The sequence below is a fragment of the Tachysurus vachellii genome, chromosome 5 (assembly GCF_030014155.1).
Source record: "Tachysurus vachellii isolate PV-2020 chromosome 5, HZAU_Pvac_v1, whole genome shotgun sequence".
Lineage (NCBI taxonomy): Eukaryota > Metazoa > Chordata > Actinopteri > Siluriformes > Bagridae > Tachysurus > Tachysurus vachellii.
In genome coordinates this window covers 23,340,839-23,366,816 of record NC_083464.1, presented here as the reverse complement: position 1 = coordinate 23,366,816, position 25,978 = coordinate 23,340,839, and the positions used below count along the sequence as shown (strand labels likewise).

The window sequence follows — 25,978 nt, the reverse complement described above, 5'->3', positions numbered from 1 at the left end:
TTGTATTTCCTTACTCCCTTACCTAGTGAACTAGCATGAGGATGTTTTTACCGAGTACTACGCATCATTACAACACGCACTGGCCTTTTTCCCCACGTATGGGATCTTCATAAATGCAGAATTTCTTGTGTAAACACTTGTGCATTATATTTATGAATAAATCTGTTTATAATAAATATTACTGCATGTATTCAGAATAAACTCTAGCAATGGTGAACTGAATGTTTTCAAGTCGATTAAATAAATACCCAAAAACAAAGTAATCAACATTGTGCGACTTTAATTTGTAACCAGCTTGAATAGGACATAGTGACAAAACTGAACAGTATGAACCATTGAAAGGTGCGAGTCAAAGGTCATAAGATGTCACTAGGTCACCTGTCATTTCACTCAGGCTATACAAAGTTAATGTTTATAAATGAGGTAAATCTAAAAAAAAAAAAAAGGCAAGCAGAGACGGTTCATATCTTTCCAGGGAAGCTTCCATCCTGAATCTGTCCATCCCACTTCTCAACCTGTAGAAAGAGGGGAAAAAAATGTTAAAACTGTACAGATTGTTTTTGCAATTCAGATTATTATAGCACTGATGACTGGTATTTTCTTTTTTTTACATTTTATTTACAACTTAACTAACCACAAATAATAAGCTACAATTCCTTAACATCCTTGCTGAAGCAAAATGTGGGGATTTAGTGAGGTAGCAGCTTTAGTCTTTAGTCCAGCCTGAAATAAAATTCAGCTGAAGTCCCAAGAACTACAGGGCGCCCTCTAGTGGCTACTGAAGGGTTGTACAAGAGATCGGCTGAACTACATGGAACAAACGAGAAAAACAATATATTTAAAATAAATGATTTTCAACTGCAAAACATCCACATATATTTAAGTCTGATCATTTATATTTAAAGTTAGAGATCTTGTAACAATATTTGTTAACTTGTAATGTGTATATATGAAGAACAGCGAGTATTACAAAATGCCAAAGGTTCTCAACTGCCTTCGGAGAATCACATAAAAGCCTCAATGTGGTAAAATGTAATTGCCATTGGTTTAAGCATTTTTAATTGTCATTTTCACTGATACATGTCCCCATTATGCTGATTTCTTCAGTTTATCATTCAAAACACCATTTACACAAGCCAAAGTGACCTTAAAATAAATCAAAAATAAAATGTAAGCTTTAAAATAGTACAGAGCTAAATCCTCCATCAGCAGAGACATTTGATTAGAATGTTGTGTAGACAGCGCAGACTGCATCAGTTTATACTGAAGTTCTTCTTTTGTCATATTTGAATGATTAGTTTTATGTTGGCTTTCTTTCTTTCTTTAATTAATTCCGTTAATATAAAACAACAAAATTCTCTCAGTGCTATTCTTAAACACACTTTTATTTATATATATATATATATATATAGATGCTAATTTCGTGAATCTGCTAAATGCTGAAAATGTAAAAACACGCAACATCTCCACAACAGTATTGTGCATATTTAAAAGCGGAGAAAACATTGCAAATTCTATGACTCAATGACCACCTGTATAACAATTCATTCATGCAATTATCTAATCAGCCAATCGTGTGGCAGCAGCACATGCAAAATCATGCAAAAAAGAAACCAGCAGCTTCAGGTAATCTTCATATCAACCATCAGAATGATGAGTGTAGCATTACCAAACTCAGTGTTCCTAATAAAGTGCTCAGTGGGCATTTCATATTATATTACATGTGTCTGATCTGCCCATGAAGTTGATAGGTCATTTATTGGTATTCTTCATGCCACCATCACCTTTTTTAAGTGATGCTGGTAGAAAAATTTGTCCAGCCTTTAGTTAATAAGTATTCAAATCTGTACTGCTTCTAGCTGATCAAACAAAACTGTTAAAACACTAAGTCCAATAAAGGCAACTGCCAATGACAAAACTGGTCAATGATCAGTAAAGAGGGTAAAATTTTCCATGGAGAAAATGACTTCTCAGGTTCAAGCTCCTGATTATATATTTGGTGCTGATTTACCCAGCTGATGGGGCACAGGCTCTTGTAGACCCTCTGATACCATTCACAGGGAGAGGTTTCCTGTCCTTTTGCTGACAGGGCCTTGTTACACCTATGGAAGTCTGCAAAGAGAAACAAATGCACGAAAGGTTTATGTTTATATATATATATATATATATATATATATATATATATATATATATATATATATATATATATATATACACACACATACACATACATACATTTTATATTTCTTTGTTTACAATGCATTCACAGAATGTGTATCAATTAGGAGAGTAAATTCATGGAGAAACACTTATGAACACTTAAAATGAACTCAGTAAGGTTGTACAAGTACCCCGTACTGCTATTCAGAACAGGAAAGGCCAAGCTTCAAAAACTGGCTAAGCTTTGCAAAAATTTTTTTTAAAAATGATTCATAAATCAACTGTGATCAGATGCAGGTAAAACAAAAGAAGCCAGGAATTAATTTTATAATGTTAGCGACACATTGATCCGACGTTGGTCTGATATAGTTCAGCTCGGGTCTAGGATGATACTAGAACAATCCAACCCGTTTATGTATTTTATGGCGTGAACACATGATGTTGACAGACAACACACACGTCATGCCTGTGGAAACAAGACAACACTAAAAGCAACAGAAGCTGGCAGAGTCTACTTGGCTACAGAGAGGTCAATATCTTCTCAGAAAAAAAAGTAGATCAGCGTATCTTTTAAACCGAGTCGAAGACATTAGATATCTTCAAAATAGGGAAAGCGTAAAAATTAAACCCTGCATTTCAATCAGCGCATAACGACACAAATATATCTTGCATGCATGTCTTCGCTGTTGACTTTGGGGTCATAAGATTAAGTTTAACACTTGGCAAACTCACCAACGTAGTTCTGGAAGCAGTTTCGTGTTTGGTTGGTGTTTGGAAAACGGGCATCGAACGGAGCGGTTTTGTAACCCTTAATCTTTTCTTCAATAACCTCAGCCATGTTTGACCAAAACTCAGTGGCAGGTCTACAACTGAAAAACAAGCACATAATCAAGTCAACACAAACACAAAAATACACACAGCTTAGTTACAACAAATTCCTTCAGCTTAGGCTCTCTATCAGGGTTTCAACTTCAGGTATGACGTACAATTAAATTAGGTTTAAAAACTAGAATCCAGCAACACTAAAGTGGCATAAAGACAAAAAGCTGACTCGAGCTGCAGTGCAACACAAATGTCCTGTTTGAAATGATGTTACTCTCGTGTAGCAATTTGACTTTAGCAGAAAAGGGTAACGATTAGAGGTCGTCTGCCGTCGCTGACAAACTAATACTCGCTCTTAGGTAGCGAATATAATAGATTTAACTGCTTTGGAAAGAATTCTGCCATATTTTAAGCAATTATCTATGAGTTAATACTCGCGTTTATCTGTACGACTCTTGTAAACGTCAGTACTCAGTTAGCCGGCTAGTCAGATTAGCCTGCTAGCGTCTGTGCTGCTGGAAGTCAAATACACAACAAACTACTATATTATACAACCAATAAAGTAACGAGTAGCTAACTGAGTCGAATAAACGAGAAATATCGTGATTTCGAGTTAAGAATTAAACACTACGTTTGACTTTACTGTTATATGAACTTTAAACAGGATTTGCGGCCTACTTTAACGCGTCCTTAGCAAAGGATCCCCTTGAAAGAGCAGCAGAACGCACTGAATTATGGGATCGCTGTGAGGACGCAGGGGCGGGGCTTCACCTCTAAGAGGGAAGCTGCATACTACCATAATAAAGGGTGTCAGAATAGTGGCACCGCAGACGCTACTGTTTTGACATAATATTTAGTAGATCATACGAGTTTAGACGTTGCCAGTGTAATAAATCTTGACTAGTTATGTGACAAACGTTGTGTATAGAGGTGCATGATTTTTATGACTGTTATTTTTTGTTTATTACTATGTAATAAAGTGTGATAGAATATAAACCATTTTGCTTGTTCAAAGATGATGTTTTGTCTGGCTGTTTACCAAGATTGTGTCAGGATACTATACTATACGTCTTTACAGCAGACAGAATTATTTCCCATTCCTGAAACATCTTCAGGGAGGTCGCAACCAACGGCGACACCATTAACTTTGAGGAGTACACGGCATCAGTGACCAGCTACATCACGAAATGCATTGATGATGTGACCGTCTCCAAGACCATCATTACACGCTCCAATCAGAAGCCATGGATGACTGCTAACATGCGTGCGCTGCTGAAGAGCCCCCCCCCTGCTTTGAGAAGCTTGTCATGAGGCACATCAAGACCCAGTTTGACTGAACCCCCTACAGTTCGCGTATCGTTCAAACCGCTCCATGGACGATGACATTTCCACGGCCCTTCATTTAGCCCTCACCCACCTGGACAATAAAGACACTTATGTACGAATGCTGTCCATAGACTTTAGTTCAACATTCAATACAATCGTCCCTCAGCACCTGATTGTGAAGCTGAGCCTGCTGGGACTGTACACCTCACTCTGCACCTGGATCCTGGACTTCCTGACTGGGAGACCTCAGTCAGTCCGGATCGGGAACAGCATCTCCAGCACAACCACACCGGACACTGCGTGCTCAGTCCACTGCTGTTTACTCTGCTGACTCACGCCGATGACACGACCGTGGGGGGTCTCATCAGTAAGAACAACGAGTCAGCATACAGGGAGGAGGTGCAACAGCTAACTACTTGGTGTAGAGCCAACAACCTCCCTCTGAATGTTGATAAAACTAAAGAGGTGGTCATTGACTTCAGAAGAGCACAGAGCGACCACTCTCCGCTGAGCATCGACGGATCATCTGTAGAGATTGTCAAGAGCACCAAATTTCTTGGTGTTCTTCTAGCGGAGACCTTCACCTGGTCACTCAACACCAGCTCCATCACCAAGATAGCCACCAGCATCTCTACTTCTTACGAAGGCTGAGAAAGGCACATCTCCCTCCCCCCCATCCAGATACTTTTTACAGAGGGACCATTGAGAGCATTCTGAGCAGCTGCATCACTGTCTGGTTTGGGAACTGTACCATCTCGGATCGCAAGACCTTGCAGCGGATAATGAGGACAACTGAGAAGATCATTGGAGTCTCTATTCCCTCTATCATGGACATTTACAACACACGATGCATCCGCAAAGCCAACAGCATTGAGGATGAGCCCACACATCCCTCACACACACTCTTCACCCCGCTGCCATCTGGAAAAAGGTACCCAAGCATTTGGGTCCTCACGACCAGACTGTGTAACAGTTTCATCCCACTAGCTATCAGACTCCTTAATAACTGAAACTCAACTGTTCTGAGCACAACACACACACTTTAGTAGTCACTTTAATACCATGCAAAATCAAGTGGATTGGGGTGTCTAATCATATCTTAACTTATCATCAGGTCTTCATTATAACCAGACAGGAGTCATGCCTAATATTCAATTGGAGACTAAGATCAAATGATCAACTGGATAAGATTGGAAAGCGCTGCTCAAAGGTTGCATTTATGTTGGTGATATGTTCAGCATTGACCTTGTAGTTGAACTCAGGGTATCTCAAAGTTTTGACACCTACTTAAAAAATAAACTTTGGTGTACTCAATGTATAGGTTTTTGAATGACATGAATGATTAATCCTGAAAGATGAACAGTTTCCTGGGATCCTTTTAATAAGTGCAATTGTGTATCTGCATTTTTTCCCTTTGTCACATTGGTGATCGTGTGGCATGATTGAGCAGACCCAAGTGCAGGAATAAAGACAAACCATGGTATATTTGAAGAGAACATAAAAAGTCACAGGCATGGAATTACCCAAAACAAGAGCACTCAAACTACATAACGGCTATATCTTGAGTAGATTTTGCAAAAATAATGCAAAAATAAATCAAGTGGTTAAAAAACTCTGAGTTGTTGACTGGAGGATCAGGGTTCAAGCACCAGCACTGCCAAACTGCCAATGTTGGGCCCTTGAGAAAGGCCCTTAAACTTCTCTGCTCCAGGGGTGCTGTATCATGGCTGACCCTGCACTCTGGCCCCAACCTCCAAAGTTGAGATATGCGAAGAAAGAACTTCACTGAACTGTAATGTAGATGTGACAAAATATATTATTATATTATATTATAACTATAATTATATTCAATCTATGTGTTGAAATATCCATGTGTCAAGATGTCACATTTAATGATCTATTGCCTTCTTTGCACATTTAAAAGAAACTTGTGAGAAAGATTTATTGATGTATATTTTCAATTTCTTATAATCCTAATCTAATCTCCTTTCTTGAGAGAGAAGAGCTCAAAGCTGCAGATAATTCTAGGCGAACGATGGCCAGTGTGTAGTAACTGTTGTTTGCCTTTGCATGGCACTGTCAGCTTCTGAATCAACAACTAACAGGCCAGTAGCCTTCCAAAATAGGAAAGTACTTTAATATGCTGTAAAGTCTGGTGTTTAGAGGCTCAGTGAACACACTACTGTACTGTAGTCATTCATTCCATGCACATTCTCTTCGCCATCCATCCAGTCAGGAAAACCTTTCACTCCTTTGCCAAAAACAAACTCAGAGGGACGAGTCTGAATGACGCACAGGAGCCTTCACAGCCTGCTGTCAGAGCTTCCTGTCTAAGGATCCTGCAGCTTAGCGCATCTCGGACCTTCTGTGTGTGTGTGTGTGTGTGTGTGTGTGTGTGTGTCTGTGTGTGTGTGTGTGTGTGTGTGAGAAAGATTTTTATTGGCATTCTGAAGAGTGGCTTCATGTGAATCAAAATTATTACTAAACAATTAAGACAATAATACTGAAAGAAATTAAGAGTATCAGGAGTGTAACATACAAGAAAAGACTTTTCATACTCATATCATATCCCTCACTCCTGTCTTTCTTATATTTTTACCTCTCTGTCTCTCTCTCTCTCTCATATATACAGACACCCACATGCCCTCTTTCCTGTCACCATTATCCTGTTGTTGCCAAAGTCAAAGGTCACAGGTCCCTTTCTCTCCTCAACTTCCTGTCAGTTTCCTATTTCCTTTTTTTTTTGAGAACAGACCCCTACCTGAATTAAATAAAACATACTATGTATAAAACATGCTGTGGTAAGCAGAATGTCTGCGCTAGGATTGTTAGTGTTCCCAGTGGGCCTGCTTTAATACATGCAGAAAAATACAATGGAACCATCTGTAGCTCTGTCACTAGGGGGGAAATAATGAAGTAGGACTAATTCTGCCTGCCAAACACTGAGATATTGTATAGTGTTATTGTTATTACTCTATACATGTAAAATGTCATGTTTCAGCATGCACAAACGGCTACATTAGACTGTTGTACAGTGAGATTTATAATTACTGTACTAATGCGCTGTTGCACCTGCGGCTTCAAATCATCTCATTTCCGGTTAATACACAGGAACATCCCAAGTGTCACACAAGTATACAAACCTACAGCGCTCATATCAGTCCAATCAGACCCAAAAACGAATGCTATAACACTGTAATAAATGTAAAAATGAATTCCTTGCCAAACATAGTGTGCACTTTGTAATTCATTACAGTTCTACATTAGTTCTACATTACTCTCTCTCTCTCTCTTTCTCTCTCTCTCTCTCTCTCTCTCTCTCTCTCTCTCTCTCTCTCTCTCTCTCTCTCTCTCTCTCTCTCTTTCTCTCTCTCTCTCTCTCTCTCTCTCTCTCTCTCTCTCAGGATATAGGTGTTGTCCAGAAAGGGGTGGAAGGAAATTCTGTTACTAAGAACAATGGGCCTGCTTCTCTATCTACAGTCACAGATCAGGAGAGAAAGAACGAAACGGGGGGACCAGAGAAAGCAAAAGCAAGATTTATAAAAAAAATAAATAAATAAATAAAATAAAAATTACATTTAAAAAATGTTAGGATAACCAAAAGATTGATTTGGCCTGGAGAGAATACGGGACCCAGCACCGTGAGGCCGTCCCAAAAAATGGACTTATCAACCTTAATTTCTTTGAAATAAGGACACGAAACTTGGATTAAGAGTCCAAAAATTCTGAATATATTTGCTGGATATATCGAAATTATCAGCAACAGCAGAATTTTAAGGAGATTTAATCAGATTTAATACAATTGTGTCGCAGTGGGTGAGTCAGACTGAAAGTCATCTGCTGGTGAGAGGAAACTCTTACTTTATACTTTACAACTGTTTACAACTGTTTGACATGTTATTCTTATTTTCATTTGGTTTCCGATGTTCAGTGGTTCTAAAATAGTTTTTTTAGAAGTTAGACTGAATTCTGTGTAAGAAATTGTTTCCGAATTGTTTCTGGAATTATGAACATTAGTTAAGACTGACATTTGATAAGATCTTCATGAAAAGGAGTGAGAGCAAGCTGATGAATAATAGTGTTTTCTAGTGTGATCGCAGCTTTTCATAGCCTCATGCAGTCAGGAAATATTATAAAGTAAAGAAGAAATGATAAATGTTATAATGTTTCCATGTTCTAACATGTTTAACGGCTTTTAAAGGTAGACGTTAATACAACATTAATACTACTAACACTAGGTTGGTTCCTTGTAATGGAATAAATATTCTTTAGCCTACGGGGAGATTTGCTTAGTTCAGGAGCTTCATCACCAAACCATCTGCTTTGGTTTTAAATTGCAGACAGGAATACAAAAGTAAATCATTTAAATTAAGCCCTTAGTATTCACCAGATTCCTCATTAGTTCTATATTAATATTCTGTGAGGATTTGCTTAAAGCTGGACAAAGCAGGAAAAACGTCCGACCTTGCATGTCCTGATTACTCGAAAGGATATTTCAGGATTTCCTGTCGCCTATTGACTGATGTCATACACTGCCAATAACTCAGACACTGTAATCTGATTTGGCTGAGGACAATAGTGCAAAAGCCTTATGACAAGCAAAAAGGAACAATTGCTAATGCTATTAAAATCTTTAAAAAATGACTCATGTTATGAGCTCAGTGAACTCTTTTGTTGTTGTGTCCCTCTGATGTCGTTTTTTAAATTAATTTTCATCTTTATCCTTGTCTGCTCTATCTTGCTTAAGCCTTTAACTTTCAATATTGTTTAATATTTTACTGTTTGTTTCTCTTCTCTGGACCACCAAGATGGAGGAGTCTGGTAGTCCTCGCTTTGGGAAGCTCCATTTCCCGGTGGGCCTGTGGATAAATTCTCCACGGAAACATTTTGCCAAGCTGGGAGCACGTTGGCCGAGTGCAGCATCAGTCAAGTCAGTTTTCTGGATTGCACTGTTGTAGATTTATTTGTTTGTAGTACATACAATGTTCTTTACTTCTGTGATGAAATGCAGTGAACCACAATAGACAGTGATTGTCTTTCTCCGCTCCAGCATCGATACTCAGCTCTTTTGGTCTAAGAATCATTACACCAAACCTTTACTGGCTTCTGTTTTTTCCCCTAAAACCCTAAACAGAAACCCCAGAGCTGTTGAGCTGTTATAGAACATTGCTGAAATTCCGCCAAACGTGGTTGTGATTGTGTAAATTGTTTTGATATGATGTAAGGTTTTGTGGAGTGAAGAGACAAGCACGCATTTAACATTCGTACATTGCTGAATATATATTGTTATGTTTTTATTTCATTTTAAAGAAATTACATTCACATATTCACTTACGCAGATCTACTACTAGCTCAGATGCGGCCTCAGTGCATGAGGTTCCACCCCCGGTACCTTCGACTGTCCTCTCAAACCCCTCAGTTGCTCCACCCTCCCCTTCACCTAACCCTGCCTTCCTTCGTCCTCGGCCAGCCAATCAACAGTCTCGTGCCAAGCGGCTGTCACACCTCTTTTTAAGAGGGCGATCCAACAGTGATCGTGACCGTGCCATCGGAGAACGTGAGAGGGAAGTGTGGGCCCATTCAGCCACTCCATCACAGCATCATTACCTGCCGCCTGCATCATCTTCTGCCCCTGGACTAGTGAAGATTTATGGAGATGCTCTCTCAAGTGGAGCTAACTACCGTAGCCTGCTGGCTAACATCCACTCTACGGCGAGGCAGCTCATCCAACAGGTCATCACCCGATACACTGAGAGAGAGAGGGAGATCGAGAGTGATGACATAGGTAAGTGTTGCAGATGTCACTTCCTGTTGTTGACCATGTATTTTAGGGCCATGCCTTTCAAATCTATCATATTAGCACCTCAATAATTAGGTTCTTTCCCCACGGTAATGTAATAGTTTTGAATGACTTGATTGCTTGAATGAAGTGCAACTGCACTACAGCTTTCTCGAAAGCACATAAGAGGTAACATTGCACTAATCTTTGTGAATCTATATTATTGCTCAGAAAAACATTACCACTGCTGAACAAAAATCTATTACTGAGAACGTCATCACTCAGCTACAGGTTTAATAGGTCTTCTGCCTGCCTGTGATAATGTCACTTCCTTAGCAATGTCCCAATGTCCTGTACACCTGCCCAGCTCCCCAGAAGCATTCTCCAGAGGATTTCCTGTTGTGTGATGTCATTGGAAAGCCCATTCCCCAAGCAGATGGAGCTGTAGAATGGCAGACTGAATGCCGGAGAGGTGTAGCACCCTGGGAATGTCCCCTGCTGCTAGTGGACATGTGGAGGCCCAAGGAGGGCTTTGAACGTCGATTCGAGATCCAGAGACGTGACAAATATGAGAGGGAGGAGAGAGAAAAAGAGAAGGAGAGGGAGAGGGATGGAGAGAATTACCAAGGTGAGAAAGGAATGAAACAATCATTTCAGAGCTCCAGATCCAATTATATAAATATGCTGTGTGAGATGATGGAAGATGTGATCTAGTCATTTATAGCTACAGACTTCTGACAGATGTTTTCTGTATATGCAGTATTGAGTAAGATTAAGAAAATGGAAACTTCTGCAAAATACCAAAGCAAGCTTTCCACTCCAACTGAGTCTTTCTCTTTTTATATAGTTTATTTAATCCCAAAATCTTGTAAAATAAAAAACAATGGAAAGCGAAACGTTACATACTGTTCTAATGGCAGTGCGCTGGAGACGGAGCCGCATGGCCTCAGGGGGTGGTCCTGATGAGGAGCGAGGTCATCGAGGGCGCAACACTGAACTCAGAAGGAGCATCAGTGACATGAACCTGACTCTGAGGCGTCGTCAGGGCAACCAGGCCAACGTCGAGTCCAGACGTAGCGGCAACGCAGCAACCAGTGGTGGAGCACAGGATAGGAAGAACATTGTGAGCATGATTGCAACAGAGCCAGGACAGGTGAGAGTTAAAGAAGGGCAGAAAAGAGGAGGAGGAAGAGCCTATGAAATTCCAAAGCATCAGGTGCTAGAGAATCAGGTAGAACAGTTTTATGGTGGTTTAAACAACTTGCTGTTTTTGCTGACAAACCAGTCTACCTACCATTATATATCCACCTACCAATGTTTCTGAAGAAACTGAACATAGCATTGGGTTTGGGGTGGCTTGGGGATGGGCAATACCACAGAATTTCCATGTAAAATAATAAACTGTGACTAAAATGTGGTTGGTGACTAAATAAGTGTAATTTATATTTATTCCCAGAGACTTTCTGACATTTTTTTTAATCTTGTTTATTAAGTCACTGTATATGTAACTTACAATGAATTTGGTAATTGAAGTTGGATTTGATGTTGGAATATATATTGTACAGGATATTCAGGTTTGGTTTCAGGGTGTAAATCGTCGAGATATTAAGTCATGAAAGTGAGAAAATGAGTTGGGCTTTAGTGTTCACACACACACACACACACGCACACACGCACACTGTCTTCACTCTCTTTTGTTAGTTTCTGTTTTCCGTCTATAAAAATAAACAGCTCACAGTATTAATATTCTTACACTAATATAAAAGAAATGTCAAAATTAAAAGATTTGATTGTGTGTGTATGTATGTGTATGTGAGGGAAAATAATATATACAAAATCACTTGGAACTGTAACAACTGTGACAATTGTAAAGGATTTTTAATAAACATCTATGTTTTGTGCCAAAGGTGACTGGATCACGGGTTGTGGGTGAAGCAGACAGACAAGCTCGAGCAGCTGATGAAGACAAGGATGCCTGTGACCTGGAAGTGATGTCCCAAAGCCTGATCCTCCCACCTACAGACCGTCCTTACTTCCTGTTGCTGCAGGGCTATGACCAAAGCAAGGCTAGACATGCAGCACAACCCTATCACACTGCTCACACTGACATCATACCTGCATCACAATTATCACAACATTCCATCTCTTCTTTCATACCTTTGGATATGGCATTGAGCACAAAGCACAAAACAGCTAAACAGAGGCTCAGTATGGCCACACGGGCTACACAATAGCTCTATAAACCCGGTGTGTCTACATATGGCCTCACTGCACAATGAGCTCACACAAGGCTACATTGTTGAAAACTGTAACCCACTTCATTCCTTATCGGATTTGCTTTTCTGATCAACTTAAGTTTGAAGATTGGCCCGATACTCATTATCAACCACACTGAAAATGGCAACAATATTTTCCCTTTTATATCTCATTCTCTCTTTCACCTTCTTCTGTCTCTCTCTGACTCGAGTTTTCCTTTTTATTCAATCAGGACTTTGTTTTGTACATCATGGCGGGCCACACACACGTTTTTGGGCGGAAGCCGACATTCCGCGAGAGGGAGAAGGACAGAGAGCGGGAGCGGAAAGGGAAGAGGCCTCTTAGAGTGGACACTTTCCTCTCGGCTCCTGACCTGCTCGTCCGTCACCTTCTCGTCAGGAGGGACTCAGCTGTCCCAGAGCAACCTTGCGGTGAAGGTAATTCAGCTGTCTAAAACCTCAGACCTCAGACTCCATACCTCAGACCTAAGACCTTATGTCTAAATGTCAGGAATCATTCTTATTGTGACAATACAGTATAAAGGCAAAAGTCGGTGGGTACATGAGCGTCCCATTATAAAACCATGGGCATTAATATAGAGTTAGTACGCCTTCGCTGTTATAAGAACCTATATAACAAGGCTTTCCAGTCAATTTTGTATGGTGCCTGATGGGATTTGTGCTCAATCTGCCACAAAAGAAGTAGAGCATTGATGTTGGGCCTGATACAAATTTGCATTTCAGACAATCCCAAAGATGGTTGACGGTTTTCAGGGTGAGAGGTCAGGGCTCTGTGCAGGCTGAAACAGACTCTTACTTCTAGTGAAGAAAAATTGTAGCTGTATTCTGTAAGGCATTCTGTGCAATTGTGTGTCTCTTGCTTTGTGACATCAGTTTAGGAAGCTGTACTGTATATATGAGTGTTATTGTCATCTATGTACATTACTTAGTGATTCTCTAATGGCTTTAGGTAAGACAGTAAATTGCATGTAATAGAATTATATATATGAAGTCTTTGTTGAATAGTTTTGTTAATACAAGTATAGTACTTTTGTACTAGTAAAGTACTTTTAGTGTACAAGTAAAGTACTTTTGCTTAGACGATAAAGTAAAGCACGTTTATGAGAGAGAATTGGTTATTGTAATGTGAAACAACTCTAGACAAGACAAATGTCATGAAATTTAGAGGTATTAGTGTTTCATGGTCTTCTGTACCTCTTGTTGTTTATTACCTCTTAAAACAATAACGAAATAAAGTTCTCGCTTCAAATGAACACTTTTTACTGCACGCATTAAAAAGTCCAGTTCATCACTTTGTGTTTATGTTTCTGAGAAAGCACATTCTGAAGCCATCTCAATTCAATAAAAAAACAATCCCAACTGTTTTATTTGCATTCCAATTATCTGATAAGGTTTATTTAGATGTATAAGTCAAAATAAATCACCAAACTTTGTTGGACTCAAGTGTTCAATGCTAGCCTAGTAACATCTTGTTTCCAATTTTATTATGCCAAATCATTTGGAACTGATGACCTATGAGACTGTTCGCTATTGTTCCCACAGCTCTGCTGCGCCCATTCAGAGGAGGAGCTGTCAGTCATAATGGAGTTGTGCTCTACAGAGAGGCGGTCCTTAAGTCTGGAGATCTCATAGGACTCGGCAGCCACTTTGTCTTCCTGTACCGTGACCCCAGAGTGACCCCCACCCCACCCCTAGCCCTGGCTCTACCCTTGCAGGCTGACGGGACGATTTCCTTCGGCCCTGGAAATATGATGGACAGACAGGAAGCTCTCCGGAAATATCTGGGATCCACTGAGGCAGTGCTGAAGTTTCAGGCAAATCATGCAGATGTGCTCTTACAGGTAATTGGTATACATGCTACTGTTAGTTCTAGCTTTATGGTTTAACATAAATGCAGCTTGCTAGATAAATATTTTAAGAGTCTTTATATAACTAAAGAACTACAACAACAGCTACTGACCAACTGAGTGTTCTTTCCTCTGCATTTTACTTTCCATTTATCTTTTAGGAAATTATCTCAAAGAATTCAACTCCAGATTCAGGTGGTGGACCCTTAGCACCAGCTTATCTGCTGTCACTCATGATTGACTATGCTTCCAAACATCTGGACCCTGCACTAACACCCCAGCTGCTGTTAAACGCAGCCAATCAGATAAAGGCGATTGTGTGGGTGAGAACAAATCATACTATCTATATTATATATATATATATATATGTATATATATATATATATATATATATATATATATATATATATATATATATATATATATATATATATATATATATATATTACTTTACTATCTTTATTATAATATAACTATATACTTTTTTTTCAGTAAATAGAAGTAAGTTTAAATTCATTCATAAAGTCATTAAATTCATTCATTAAATTCATAAAGTTTTATTCATTTTAAAAAAGTAATTATTGCACAAATGTTATATGGGGAATAAAGCAATTTGGAAAACACACACATATAAGAAAATAATTAGTTCTTTTTTATTGAATTTAATTGTCATTAATGTTATCAGCCTGAAACTGATTCTATTTTATTCTATTCAAATGTGATTTTTAGAACATGCCCAAACTTGTCTTATGCCACAGCAATTGTACTTTTTCTTATTTTTAAAGAACAACACACTGCATATTTTATCCATTTATAATTAGATTTAATCTTTACGATGCCTATCAAATAAGTTAGTTCCTTCTATCGCTTATAGCCACAGCTATAGATAATATTCTCTTTCTTGATGTTAATTATGCCAAAGATGGAGCTTGTCATATTAGCTAAACCACCGAGTCCAACGCCCTGAAGATTTATCTGTATAAGAAACTTAAAGCTGATTGTTACAAATCACTGACACTGAAGATTCCTTACGCAAAAGCTAAAACAAATGTCTCCTTCCAGAAAAGTCTACCATATCAACAGTTATTAAGTAAGTAAGCGATATTTATGTAACCAGGATAAAAACTAATTGATTAAGCCTGTTTTACAAGAAGGCAACAAAAGTCATAGGTGGATTAATCATATGGGTTATTGGTTGATATCCCAGGGGCACCAAGGCTCCAGGGGTACCAACACAACCACAGCTACTAAATAAAAATATACACGAGCACTAGTACATTAAGACTTGAATCACAAATCTAGTATAATAAATAATAGTATAATAGTGCAGAAATGATTATCATCAATTATTATAGATCTGATTTGATTGGCCAAAAGCACCAAAATGTTTGTTGACGTTATTTCAGGTAAAGGAACACTGTGAGTATCAATACTCTCCGGTTTTTGTGGTGCATTTTGGGATTTTTTTTATGAATTTCAAGAGCACTGGGAGCATTTTGCAATTGAGAGAGAGAGAGAGAGAGAGAGAGAGAGAGAGAGCCCTGTGAAATGTCTCACTCCCTGCTCAGTGCTCTGATTGCTGAACTAGGAACCTGCATGAGACACAGCCATAGGTTTAGTGTCAGTCATGCTGTTAAAGAATATTAATCAACTCTTCCTGTCCAATCAGTATTCAGCAGCATTGTAGTGTAAATAGCATATGTTATCTCTCAATCAGTGTCCAATACACGCTTGCTCTGTTTTGTTAAGACCCCGTGTAAAGTCTTCAGTATAGTGAACAGAAGACATGATATAACTGAAACAGTATTGTGGCAAATAGGACTTGGTGACAACAGGGTGTGTGTGTGTGTGCGTGCATATGTGTGCTGTGAAGAGCTAGGGCTGGAGCAGGCTGTGGTTTGAGGAGCCACAGCTGCACACACATGGGCTTTCACTGGTATTTCGCCGGAGTTTGTAAACAGAGGTTGACTGATGTCATTTCCACCCATTTGGAAAATGTGCTGTCATTGTCCGGACACATTGGCCAAACACACCCGCCCAAGTATTTATCCCAGTCTGCTCTAATCTTTTCTTTCTCACTCTTTCTCTCTCTGTGTATGTGTGTCTGTGTGATTCATTATCCATGTTTCAGGAGAGCATTAAAGAGTTTGGGGACAAACATCCTACACAAACGTAAGGCTGACTTCTGAATTTAACACGGTGGATGTGAAATGCTTGATGTGCCATCCTGTTTATCACAGCCTCATCCATTCAGCCCACATAAACAGTGCTTGCTTCCACTTTTGCACTCCTCACACTTATTATGGAATTTTAGTTTATTGTTTAAATGGTTGTATTGTTTTTACTTGCTGCTTAATAAACAGTTAGATTTAGAATAGAACATATGAGTAGAAAGAAAATATGCTGTGCTGATGGGAGGAAAAAAGTGACTCAACTGTTCATCAAATCCTAGAACAGCATGGATCTATAATATAAAAAGAACTGTAATAATGACCTATATGCTACAGGTGTAATGGGGGGGGGGGGGGGGGACAGAATATACTGTACTTTGTAGTGTGGTATATTTTGTATATTTTTAAATTTTAATATATACCATAATGTTGATTGCACATTACAGAAATTACCTCCATATTTCCGTAAACGCCTTCCATAAACTTCTCTCTCTGTCTGTGCATGTGTTCGTCGTCTTTTTCTCCCTTGCATCTCATTAATGATTGCTAAAAATCATACAAAAATATCATATATACCCTTCATCTAATGCATGATCCATCAGCTAACATTACTGCAATCAGCAAGCTTTTTGCTCTTTACCAACCACCCTGTGCCCTTATTTAACACACCATATTTATTTATAAGATCATATATTTATACAGTATAGCATGAATTCAAACATTTATACACTATATTCTATACAATATATCGCAAAATGTTTGTGGACACATGACCATCACTCCCAATCATTCCAGATTTAGGTCTTCCTTGCAGTTATAATAACCTCCACTCTTCTGAGAAGGCTTTAGACTAGATTTTGTAGCATTAGAGCATTAGTAAGGTTGGGCACCGGGGTGCCATAGGCATTCAAGGGCATCCTAAAGGTGTTCAGTGGGGTTGAGATCAAGCCTCTGTGTAGGTCGCTCTACACTTTTTCTACATTACACTTGGCTAAGCATGTCTTCATGGACCTCTTTTTGTGCACAGGGTCATTGTCATGTTTAGACATCTTTTCACATACTTTCAGTGAAAAGAAACTGTGATGTTACAGCATACAGTACGCAGACATTCTGTACAATTTTATACAATTTCTGGCAACAGTTTGGGGTACCACATACTGTATAGGGGGCGTGTTCACAAACTATTAGCAATATAAGGAAACTATATCAGACGTGTGTTCTTTCTCGACAAGAAGTTTTAATCCAGTAGAGTAACATAGTGTCTTGTGAGAGCTAAACATTGGAAGTAAAACCACACACAAATCCTAATGTGTCCTCCTCAGCTCAGGTTAGTTAAGAACCAAACCTCACTGCTGATTTGGTAGTCAGATGTCAGATATCAGGTGAAAAGATGGCTTTCTCATGTAATATCAAATTTGATGGCTGGAGGTTAAACTTGCAAGGTCTAGACCTCTGTGTCCTCATTGTTAGTTTTGCAAAGGTTTGTATGTCTTGGAACTTCAAATCCAAAGTTCCTGTTTTTTTTGGATGCTTGTTCAAAGCCATTAAACCTCCATTGTTCACTTCTGCTTAACTCATTGATGAATGAATGAATGAATGAATGAATACATCATTATGGATAAAATTGCATGCCAATCAACACATTTAAAAGTGATAGTAATACTCTAATTACATTTAAGATCAACCACAGTATAATGTGTAAATAGATAAGTGTGTGTGTGTGTGTGTATAGCTCTCCAGAAACCGAGTCTGACCTTCCTCCTCCCAGCGTGCACAAACTCTCCTCTGACCTCCGACCTCTTATGTTCTGGATGGCCAATGCCACGGAGCTCCTCAACTTCTTCCAGGTCAAAGTAGAGACCATGGAGAAGGAATGGGAGTTTGAAGGTGAGAAAATAAACTGAATAAAAAAAAACAAAACAGAAGCAACTTATCTCAGTGGTGTTTACAGATAAATTTACACGATGTGCATTTTCTCAATAAATAAAAATACATAATAGCATGCAGCATGCTATCTGGGGAGATAAAACTGTTATGTCTCTGTAGGCTTGATTCATTGTCTCCACATCCAATTTTCTCATGCTGCTGTTTGTGTTTAACACAGTAGTCAAAACAGACATGCACTTTGTATTCTCTTCTATCTAATTATTTGCAGCTGTATAACAAACAAAACTGTGTTGGAACTGCTTGCATATGGAAATAATCGACTATCTAGTGTGCTGAGTTGCTGCTTATTTTTCTATTGGGTGGAAGACATAAAACTACACACCGTGACCTAATGTGACCTTCGTCTTTTCTCGTATGCTTTTATAAATATATCTCTGATGTGTAAATACAGTCTCGTGGATTTAATCCGGTTTTCAAATACGTAAGTTCTCTCGCTTCCTGACATTTAGCTCCTGGTGACCCAGTTCTGTCAGCTGACATGGACACTTGCTCGGATGCACTGGCGCAGCTGGATGATGTCATCATGCACACTTTCCAGCAATGTGTGTATCACCTGACAAAGGTACGACATACTTAATATATAGTGCCTTAAGATATTATACATGTGACTGACTGCTCTATGAAAATGGAAAACATCTTCTTGCTCTTTCCCTCCATCAGACCCTATACTCCCTCCTCCCTACTATACTTGAGACCAACCCTTTCTCCAGTGAAGAGAAAGAGAAGGAGAAGGCAGGAGTGAGGGATGGAGATAGCCACAGGGTTGAAGGAGAAGTTGGGGAGGAAAGCGATGTACCTAATCTACCCCCCACTGTGGCAGGGCTGGTTGAAGTGTATCGCTGTTCCTTGCAGTTGACGCGCGAGGCCTGCCTCTCTCCCCCTCTCACTTCCCAGACCTTCGGCTACCTGTTCTTCTTCACCAACACCTCACTTCTTAACACTCTGCTTGAGAGAGGTACATCGCTGTAGTGTTTCATATGTATTCAAATTTAAGTGAGAGAGAGAGAGAGAGAGAGAGAGAGAGAGAGAGAGAGAGAGAAAATCTTTTAGCAGGAAATCAAATAAAGTGGAAATGTCTATTGTAAAATTGTAAAATTTTCCCGCCATTTCAGATAGTTTGTTTTCCTGGGCACGTGCTGTACAGATTCGTACTAATCTGGACCTGGTTCTAGACTGGCTACAGGGGGTGGGACTAGGAGATATTGCATCAGAATTCCTCAAGAAGCTGTCAAACACTGTCAACTTCCTGTGCATTCCTAAGATTCGCTTCATCCAGGTAAAAGAAATGAGTAAAAAATGTAAAACACTACGGTGATTTGCAGTTTGGTAAATGATTATTAAGATATGAATAATTGAATCTGTAACAACAGAACTTTATGGATAGGGCATTTCAGTGTCCTAAAAGGATACAGGCCTAAGGGTTTAACTATAAGCAAAGCATGTTTATTGCCTTTAAAAAAAAATCATACTAAACAGAGATTTGGAAATATATTTTGCCAAATCTGAAGATCTTCTCTTTTTTAACATCACTGAATGTCTTGTCAGTCATCTTGGGCCAGCTTACAGGAGGAGCATTCCTTGTTAAGCCCTGCACAGCTTCACCACCTTCTCACTCATTATAAGCTAGGACCATCCAGAGCTCCGCCTTCCTGTTGGGCTCCGCCCCCAGGCACTGAACTCGGAGGCGGTAAGTAGCTAATTCTGCTCAGCAAATGTTGAGTCATGAAGTACAAGCTTTATGTTTGAAGCTTTGTTTGTTTTTTCCTAAATGTAGATATTTTCGAGAGTTTTCTAGACCATCCACCTCTCATCTTACCCAATGAAACCCCAAGCCTGGACCTTACTCAGCCCATCCCAAACCCTGAGCTCCAAAAGGAACTGACACGTCTGCGGACTTTCCTGTGGGGTCTGGATCAGGATGAACCTCCAGCCAATCAGAGAACTAGGCTGTAGTAGGAGAATAGAGACTCTATGCATTTAAACATACTTAAATGCATAGAGTCTCTATGCATTTAAACATACTTAAATTTAAACAAAACACACACCAGAGTCTTGCCCTATGCAGCACATCTGTAAGATTGCAATACATATCACTTTCTCTCTATGAAAATACAAATTGCTTTATTTCTGTTGCAGTATTTCTAACTGACATGGGCTGTAGTCCTTCAATTCTCTTGGGTTGAATTTAAATGGTGTAAAGGACATGTTTTCAAAATGCCCCCACTTTATTGTTTCAGTCAGACTTTGCTCAATTATGATCCTTACCCTGTATAACATGTGCATTATGTTAGATAATTATCCATCATCTTACATATCCATAAGTTGTATAATCATTGCCTGGTTGCAGTGGTTAAATTTATTTTAGTCTTTCAAAGAATTTAGTGTCTATTCACTCTTTTTACTTTTTAGGAATGTCATTGTTGGTAACACCTAGACCAAATACACTAATGCACACTATGAATGTCGGAATTTAACATTAAGGGTTATAATAAATACATTCATCATAGTATGTATACTATGCCATTTAAAATCTCACCTTGTGTTGTTTGTTTTTTTCAATGTAAACTCATTTTGGTTACTACAGTTACACTGTGCAACACACCTGACATCCTATTCCCTACAGTGTAAGAGTTTTCACCATCGTTTACCGTGATAAGTGCACCCATCTGCCTCTCCAGGACCCCTCACTGCACTATAAAGTCGGTGATTCAGAATTATCCGTGATCTCACCCACCCTGACAACACGGTACACTCCCAACCCATCTCCAACATCTGCTTCTAACTTGAATACACTGACCTCATAGCACACTGACAAGGTTCACTTAGATGCATTAAATATTTTATCCATATGTTGCATGCTCACATATTGCCAATAAAAATGATTGTCATGGGACCAGTTCATATTTTTGTATAAAGTATGTTTTGGTCATGGAGCGCTTGCACTAATTCCATGTCAGCCACGTGCTGTTTGTGTCATTCCATTAATGAACGCTGGGGGGCGCGATGGCAATGCACACGGTCCCAATACACGCAGATTTAATAAACGAATGATTACCAGCAGATCCCTATGAGCAACAGGGGCAACAGTTAAACAAGACAAGTGTGAGGTCTGATGAGCTCATCAAGTCTGTCGTCAGTAGACAGAGTAAAATTTAGTGAGTGAGATATGACTCTTGAATATGATTCAATTTCAATTAAAGGAGTCACACAAATGACTTTATAGCATTGTGTCTGGACAGATAAGAGATCTAAATGAATTTGCCCAAAGACATAATACAGTTGAGCCAAGATTTTCAGGTTGAATGCAAACACAACCCAGAAATAAATTACAAATAGGCCAAAAACAAAACAAGTTTCCAGTATCAAAATTTACCATCAACACTATAAGCTTTCAGAAAATAATGCACATATCTAATAGCCTTATAAAAGCAGGATATTTATAATAGCTCTTTCTGATAAGACACACCAGGACCCGATAAATCTGCTTGCATAAGATTGACATCTTTCCTTTCATGTCAGTGCTGACAGGATCAGGCCCAGAACTGGATCAGACATCGCTTGTATTCCAAATGTTAGCAGTAAACCCATTTCAGCATGCTATTTTTTAAAGCGATTAAAATGGATTTATTTTGACATCAACCTGAATGCTATGTATAACAGCTGGGGCATGTATAAAGATATAGGCTTACCTAAACAAAGCTGCTGCTGTCAAATAGACTTTCCTGTGGCAGGCCACAATCCAAGTGCTCCATGAATTCTTTATCTCTCTCAATGTACCATTCATACGTTTTATCTGTACCTTAATTGTTGTTTGAGCCGTTCTTTGCGAGCCAAACACATTTCATAAAACAGGGTCATAAGACAAATGACAGGTTGTAACTTGTAAAAGTAAACAATACCTTTTATTTCTGAATAGTTGTATCCCAATTTGTTATGTACAGTGAAATTAGCATATTTGGACAAATTGTGACAAGTTTTGTAAAGCATTTGTTTTCTGTCCTGATTATCAGTCAAAACTACAACCTTACAGTGTAACTGTAGTCAAATATACGTTGTCTACTATATTCATACATTATTAGAATAGTTTGATAAAATCATTTAAATTCTGTCATTTATAAGTGTCCAAAAATGTCCAAACAATGGGTTTCACTTATATTTGACAAACCATACGCCTTCATAATTCAATATAAACACTTTTCCTCACATGTAAATACTCAACACATGGAAGATTTCAGAACTCTGTTATGTTTTTTGGGGGTATTTTGTTTTACTGATGTCAAGAAAGATTAGATAAACTTCAGCATTATATCTAAATACACTCTACATCCTAAATAGGCGCACTAGACTTGGTATGAACTACTTCTTTACAATCTCAGAGTCATTTGGGACACAGCCAAACATTTCTCTGGTTTGTGAGTCTTTATGAGATAAAGATGAGAAGCAGCTCAATGTCAAGACACTTGGGAAAGTAGCCTATCTCGTATGTTGTGGCGAGCGCGTGCAGTAGATCACGTCGGCTTTGTAGCTTTAATTCACTGATATTGTCTCTGATTAAACAAACGTGCGTCTTGTTCTCAATTTAAACGCAAACAAACACTGTATAATGTACAAATAGTCTCTGAGACCGGGGCAGCGTGCGTTATGATGAAGAAATGACTGTATTTTAACATTTTTTTACGGTTAATAGCTAGTTTTCCAGACCCACATGATGGCTGGGGTGAAATATCTCAGTGTGTGACAGCTAGGCTGAAGACGTTATTACTTCACGCATTGTATTAGCCTGTTTTCCTGTTTTCCTGCGTGCTTTACAGTAAACAGCATGAGATCCCGTGAGATCTAATTACATCATAGCGGACCCTGATTCGCTGATCCCCTGCTTCATCCTGTAAAAAAGCCCCGCACGCGCTCAGTCGCAGACGTAAGTCGCTTGTAGATTTGTGAATCATCATTTCGCGGCCATGTGGTCGAACTTTAATCAATTAAGTGACTATGCCGTTTCTGATTCTACAGTCCGTGTGGTTTGTGAGCGAGACTCGCCGACGGCTGTTCTGAACTGGTCATCCACTCATTATGGAAGAGACTGTTGATTTCTGACTCGTTTTGGAGTGCTTTGACTGACTTATTAAACCTTATGCAGTCAGAATATTTCCAAACCTAGTGGGTGTCAGTGGGTTTTCAATCAGAGGAAACCTGACTTTCATAGGCATGGTTTCATGCAGTTTGGGGATATTTAGCTGTCATGTTACCTGACAATGGTGAAGCAGAAATAACACACACCCAGGCAAATCGAGTCATGTCAAGTCAAGAAGCTTTTATTGTCATTTCAACCATATATAGCTGTTGCAGTACACAGTGAAACTAGACAACGTTTCTCCAGGATCACGGTGCTACATAGAACAAAGACAGAGCTAAGGATGTAGTAAATTAATCCTGGATACATAAAGTGCATTTGTGTAACCTGGTGCAAACAGTGCAAGACAAAAGACAAACAAGACAGTGCAAACAAAAAATACAAGACATTACACAAAAGACAATAAAATGTTCAAATGATATTACGTGTGCAGAAATACTGGAGTGAACACAGTATTATAGCAGCAGTTACATGAGATATTTTAAAGTATTGTGCAAAACAGCAATCGACTGAAATGTTGTGTCCCCATCACTGTTAGCTACAAGCTAATGTACACTATATGGCCAAAGGTTTCTGTACACATGACCATGACACTCATATGTCCTTCCTAAACATCCTGTCCTTACAATGTCTTGGCATTTCTAATATAGAGATGCCCCCCATTCCTGCTACAGCCTCCACTCTTCTTGAAAGGCTTTCTATTCAAATTTAGAGCATGGCTGCAGGGATTTCTATTCATTCAGCCACAAGAGCATTGATGAGTAAAGAATAAGCCATGTAGTCAGTGTTCCAGTTCATCCCAGGTGAGCTTACGGTTCTGTGCAGGTTTTTCTACACAACCTTTGCTATGGACCTAACTTTGTGCACAGGGGCATTGTCAGTCATTGTCAGGTATGTTTCAGTTCCATTGAACGGAAATTGTAATGCTTCTAACTTTATGGCAAGTTTGAAGAAGGCTCAAATATTGGGAGCATGTTTAGGTGACCACTTTTTTTTTTTTGCCATATTGTGTATGTGCCTTTTCAGAAGTAACCAGACAGTGTCATCGATTAATTTGCATATTCACTGAATCTTCAGTAATATTTGCATGTCATACTGTCACTTAAAGTGGGATAGAATGGCACTTATAAAGAATATAATGCAGTTACCTGACGACATGATCAGACCAGGGACGCTTGCAGGACGGCAACTCTACATGCTGTGCCACTGTGATGCCACAAATATTTACATAATTGCCACTGCAATTTTTATCAAGAACACAGATCAAATGAAAAGGTATTAATAATAATAATTACAAAAAGAAAAACTTGCTTACTTACTTAAGTTTATGAATTTATATGACCAAACATAATGAAAAAGAACAAGTGGGTGAGTTTGGAACAAACAGTTGTGATCAGAGATTCAGTGGTCTTTGGGAACAATGGTGATCAGTGATTCAGTGGTGTTTGGGAACAATGGTGATCAGTGATTCAGTGGTGTTTGGGAACAATGGTGATCAGTGATTGGTTGATGAGCAAACACACCAACAATCAGTCAGAGTGAGCTGGACTGCAAAACAAAAATCAAGTGCAAAACATTTGATAACATTTGCTCATAATGTTGCTATATTTGTCACAAAGTTGGCAACACTGCCCACACATAAATTATTAACATAAATTATTGATCATTTTTTCAGCCTTCCATAAAGTGTAATTTAAACATGTCAATGTTTAAGACAGCAAAATAGACTCTTCCTGATGACGTGTTTTTAAATCTTTATGCTCTCGTGATACGACTGACAAATTCAGCTCAACTTCCCTTTACAAAAATTTCCTCCTGCGATAACTTACTTTTTAGGTGTGGCAAATTTGCACAAGACAAGAACTGATAGTTACAGAATAAAAATTTCTTCTCTATATAACTGTATATTACTTGTCTTTATATATCAAAAGTAAAATATTAAGAATTTACATGAACAGAAAATACTCAATGAGCCAACAAATGCTCCAGTGAGTACACTCAAAAGAAAAAGCAACTTTTTAATGTGTTAGTTTAAAGCCTGGCCCATTGATGCTTATTAATGTCTCTATGTAGGTTGTGTTCTCTGAGACAGGAGTACACAAGTGAGTGGACGCATCTGGGTAAATCAGGAATTTGTAAAGTGTCCACATAAGGCATGTCTGAAACTGTATACTATTGTACTAATTAGTATATAGCTTATGTCATGTATCAATACTATAGCTGCTGTATGTATTTGAGGTACAATTTTGCATTTTAGTACCTCTCATGCATCTCATGCATGTCTATCTGGCCCATATGACCATGACTACAAATACACAATACCCACAAGAACGCAAGTGTATGGGTATGTATCCATTTACAGTCTACCACACACCCACACACTTGGGCTCTCCAGGTGCAGCTCCACACACCTGTTCAAGAACTTCTCTGTAATTAGGACAATACAATTATTTTTCGGATATGGTTGACAGAGGGAGGGGGACTGAGTAGACAATGGAGTGCTTATTCTCCTTCTCCTT

The 25,978-nt window shown here is 38.9% G+C and overlaps 2 protein-coding genes across 2 annotated transcripts; one reads left to right on the top strand and one right to left on the bottom strand.

The window, feature by feature from the left end:
- Positions 1–263: 263 nt before the first annotated feature.
- On the bottom strand, positions 264–3,760 carry LOC132846088 (cytochrome c oxidase subunit 6B1). Its single transcript, XM_060870605.1, has 4 exons — positions 3,661–3,760; positions 2,893–3,029; positions 2,012–2,112; positions 264–515 (listed from the first exon to the last, which is right to left on the bottom strand). Exons 2-4 carry the CDS (start codon positions 2,996–2,998, stop codon positions 462–464), a joined length of 261 nt encoding a protein of 86 aa, XP_060726588.1. The 5' UTR covers positions 2,999–3,029; positions 3,661–3,760; the 3' UTR covers positions 264–461.
- A 4,028-nt stretch (positions 3,761–7,788) lies between these two features.
- On the top strand, positions 7,789–20,860 carry rasip1 (Ras interacting protein 1). The gene is made up of 16 exons (XM_060870604.1): positions 7,789–8,151; positions 9,117–9,238; positions 9,648–10,093; positions 10,455–10,715; positions 11,008–11,240; positions 11,995–12,153; positions 12,576–12,780; positions 13,906–14,204; positions 14,372–14,533; positions 16,342–16,382; positions 18,114–18,268; positions 18,778–18,890; positions 18,989–19,283; positions 19,441–19,604; positions 19,874–20,015; positions 20,103–20,860. Exons 2-16 carry the CDS (start codon positions 9,117–9,119, stop codon positions 20,279–20,281), a joined length of 2,976 nt encoding a protein of 991 aa, XP_060726587.1. The 5' UTR covers positions 7,789–8,151; the 3' UTR covers positions 20,282–20,860.
- The last annotated feature ends 5,118 nt before the right edge of the window (positions 20,861–25,978 follow it).

Bases quoted from the DNA above. Each gene is read 5' to 3' on its own strand.
- LOC132846088 (XM_060870605.1), bottom strand. From the start codon at position 2,998: ATGGCTGAGGTTATTGAAGAAAAGATTAAGGGTTACAAAACCGCTCCG. The intron at 2,113-2,892 runs GTGAGTTTGCCA...TTCTCTTTGCAG, and splicing joins CTGCTTCCAGAACTACGTTG to ACTTCCATAGGTGTAACAAG. The intron at 516-2,011 runs GTAAATCAGCAC...CTCTTTCTACAG, and splicing joins GCCTGTGCCCCATCAGCTGG to GTTGAGAAGTGGGATGGACA.
- rasip1 (XM_060870604.1), top strand. From the start codon at position 9,117: ATGGAGGAGTCTGGTAGTCCTCGCTTTGGGAAGCTCCATTTCCCGGTG. The intron at 10,094-10,454 runs GTAAGTGTTGCA...ACACCTGCCCAG, and splicing joins GATCGAGAGTGATGACATAG to CTCCCCAGAAGCATTCTCCA. The intron at 12,154-12,575 runs GCTAGACATGCA...TTATTCAATCAG, and splicing joins AGGGCTATGACCAAAGCAAG to GACTTTGTTTTGTACATCAT.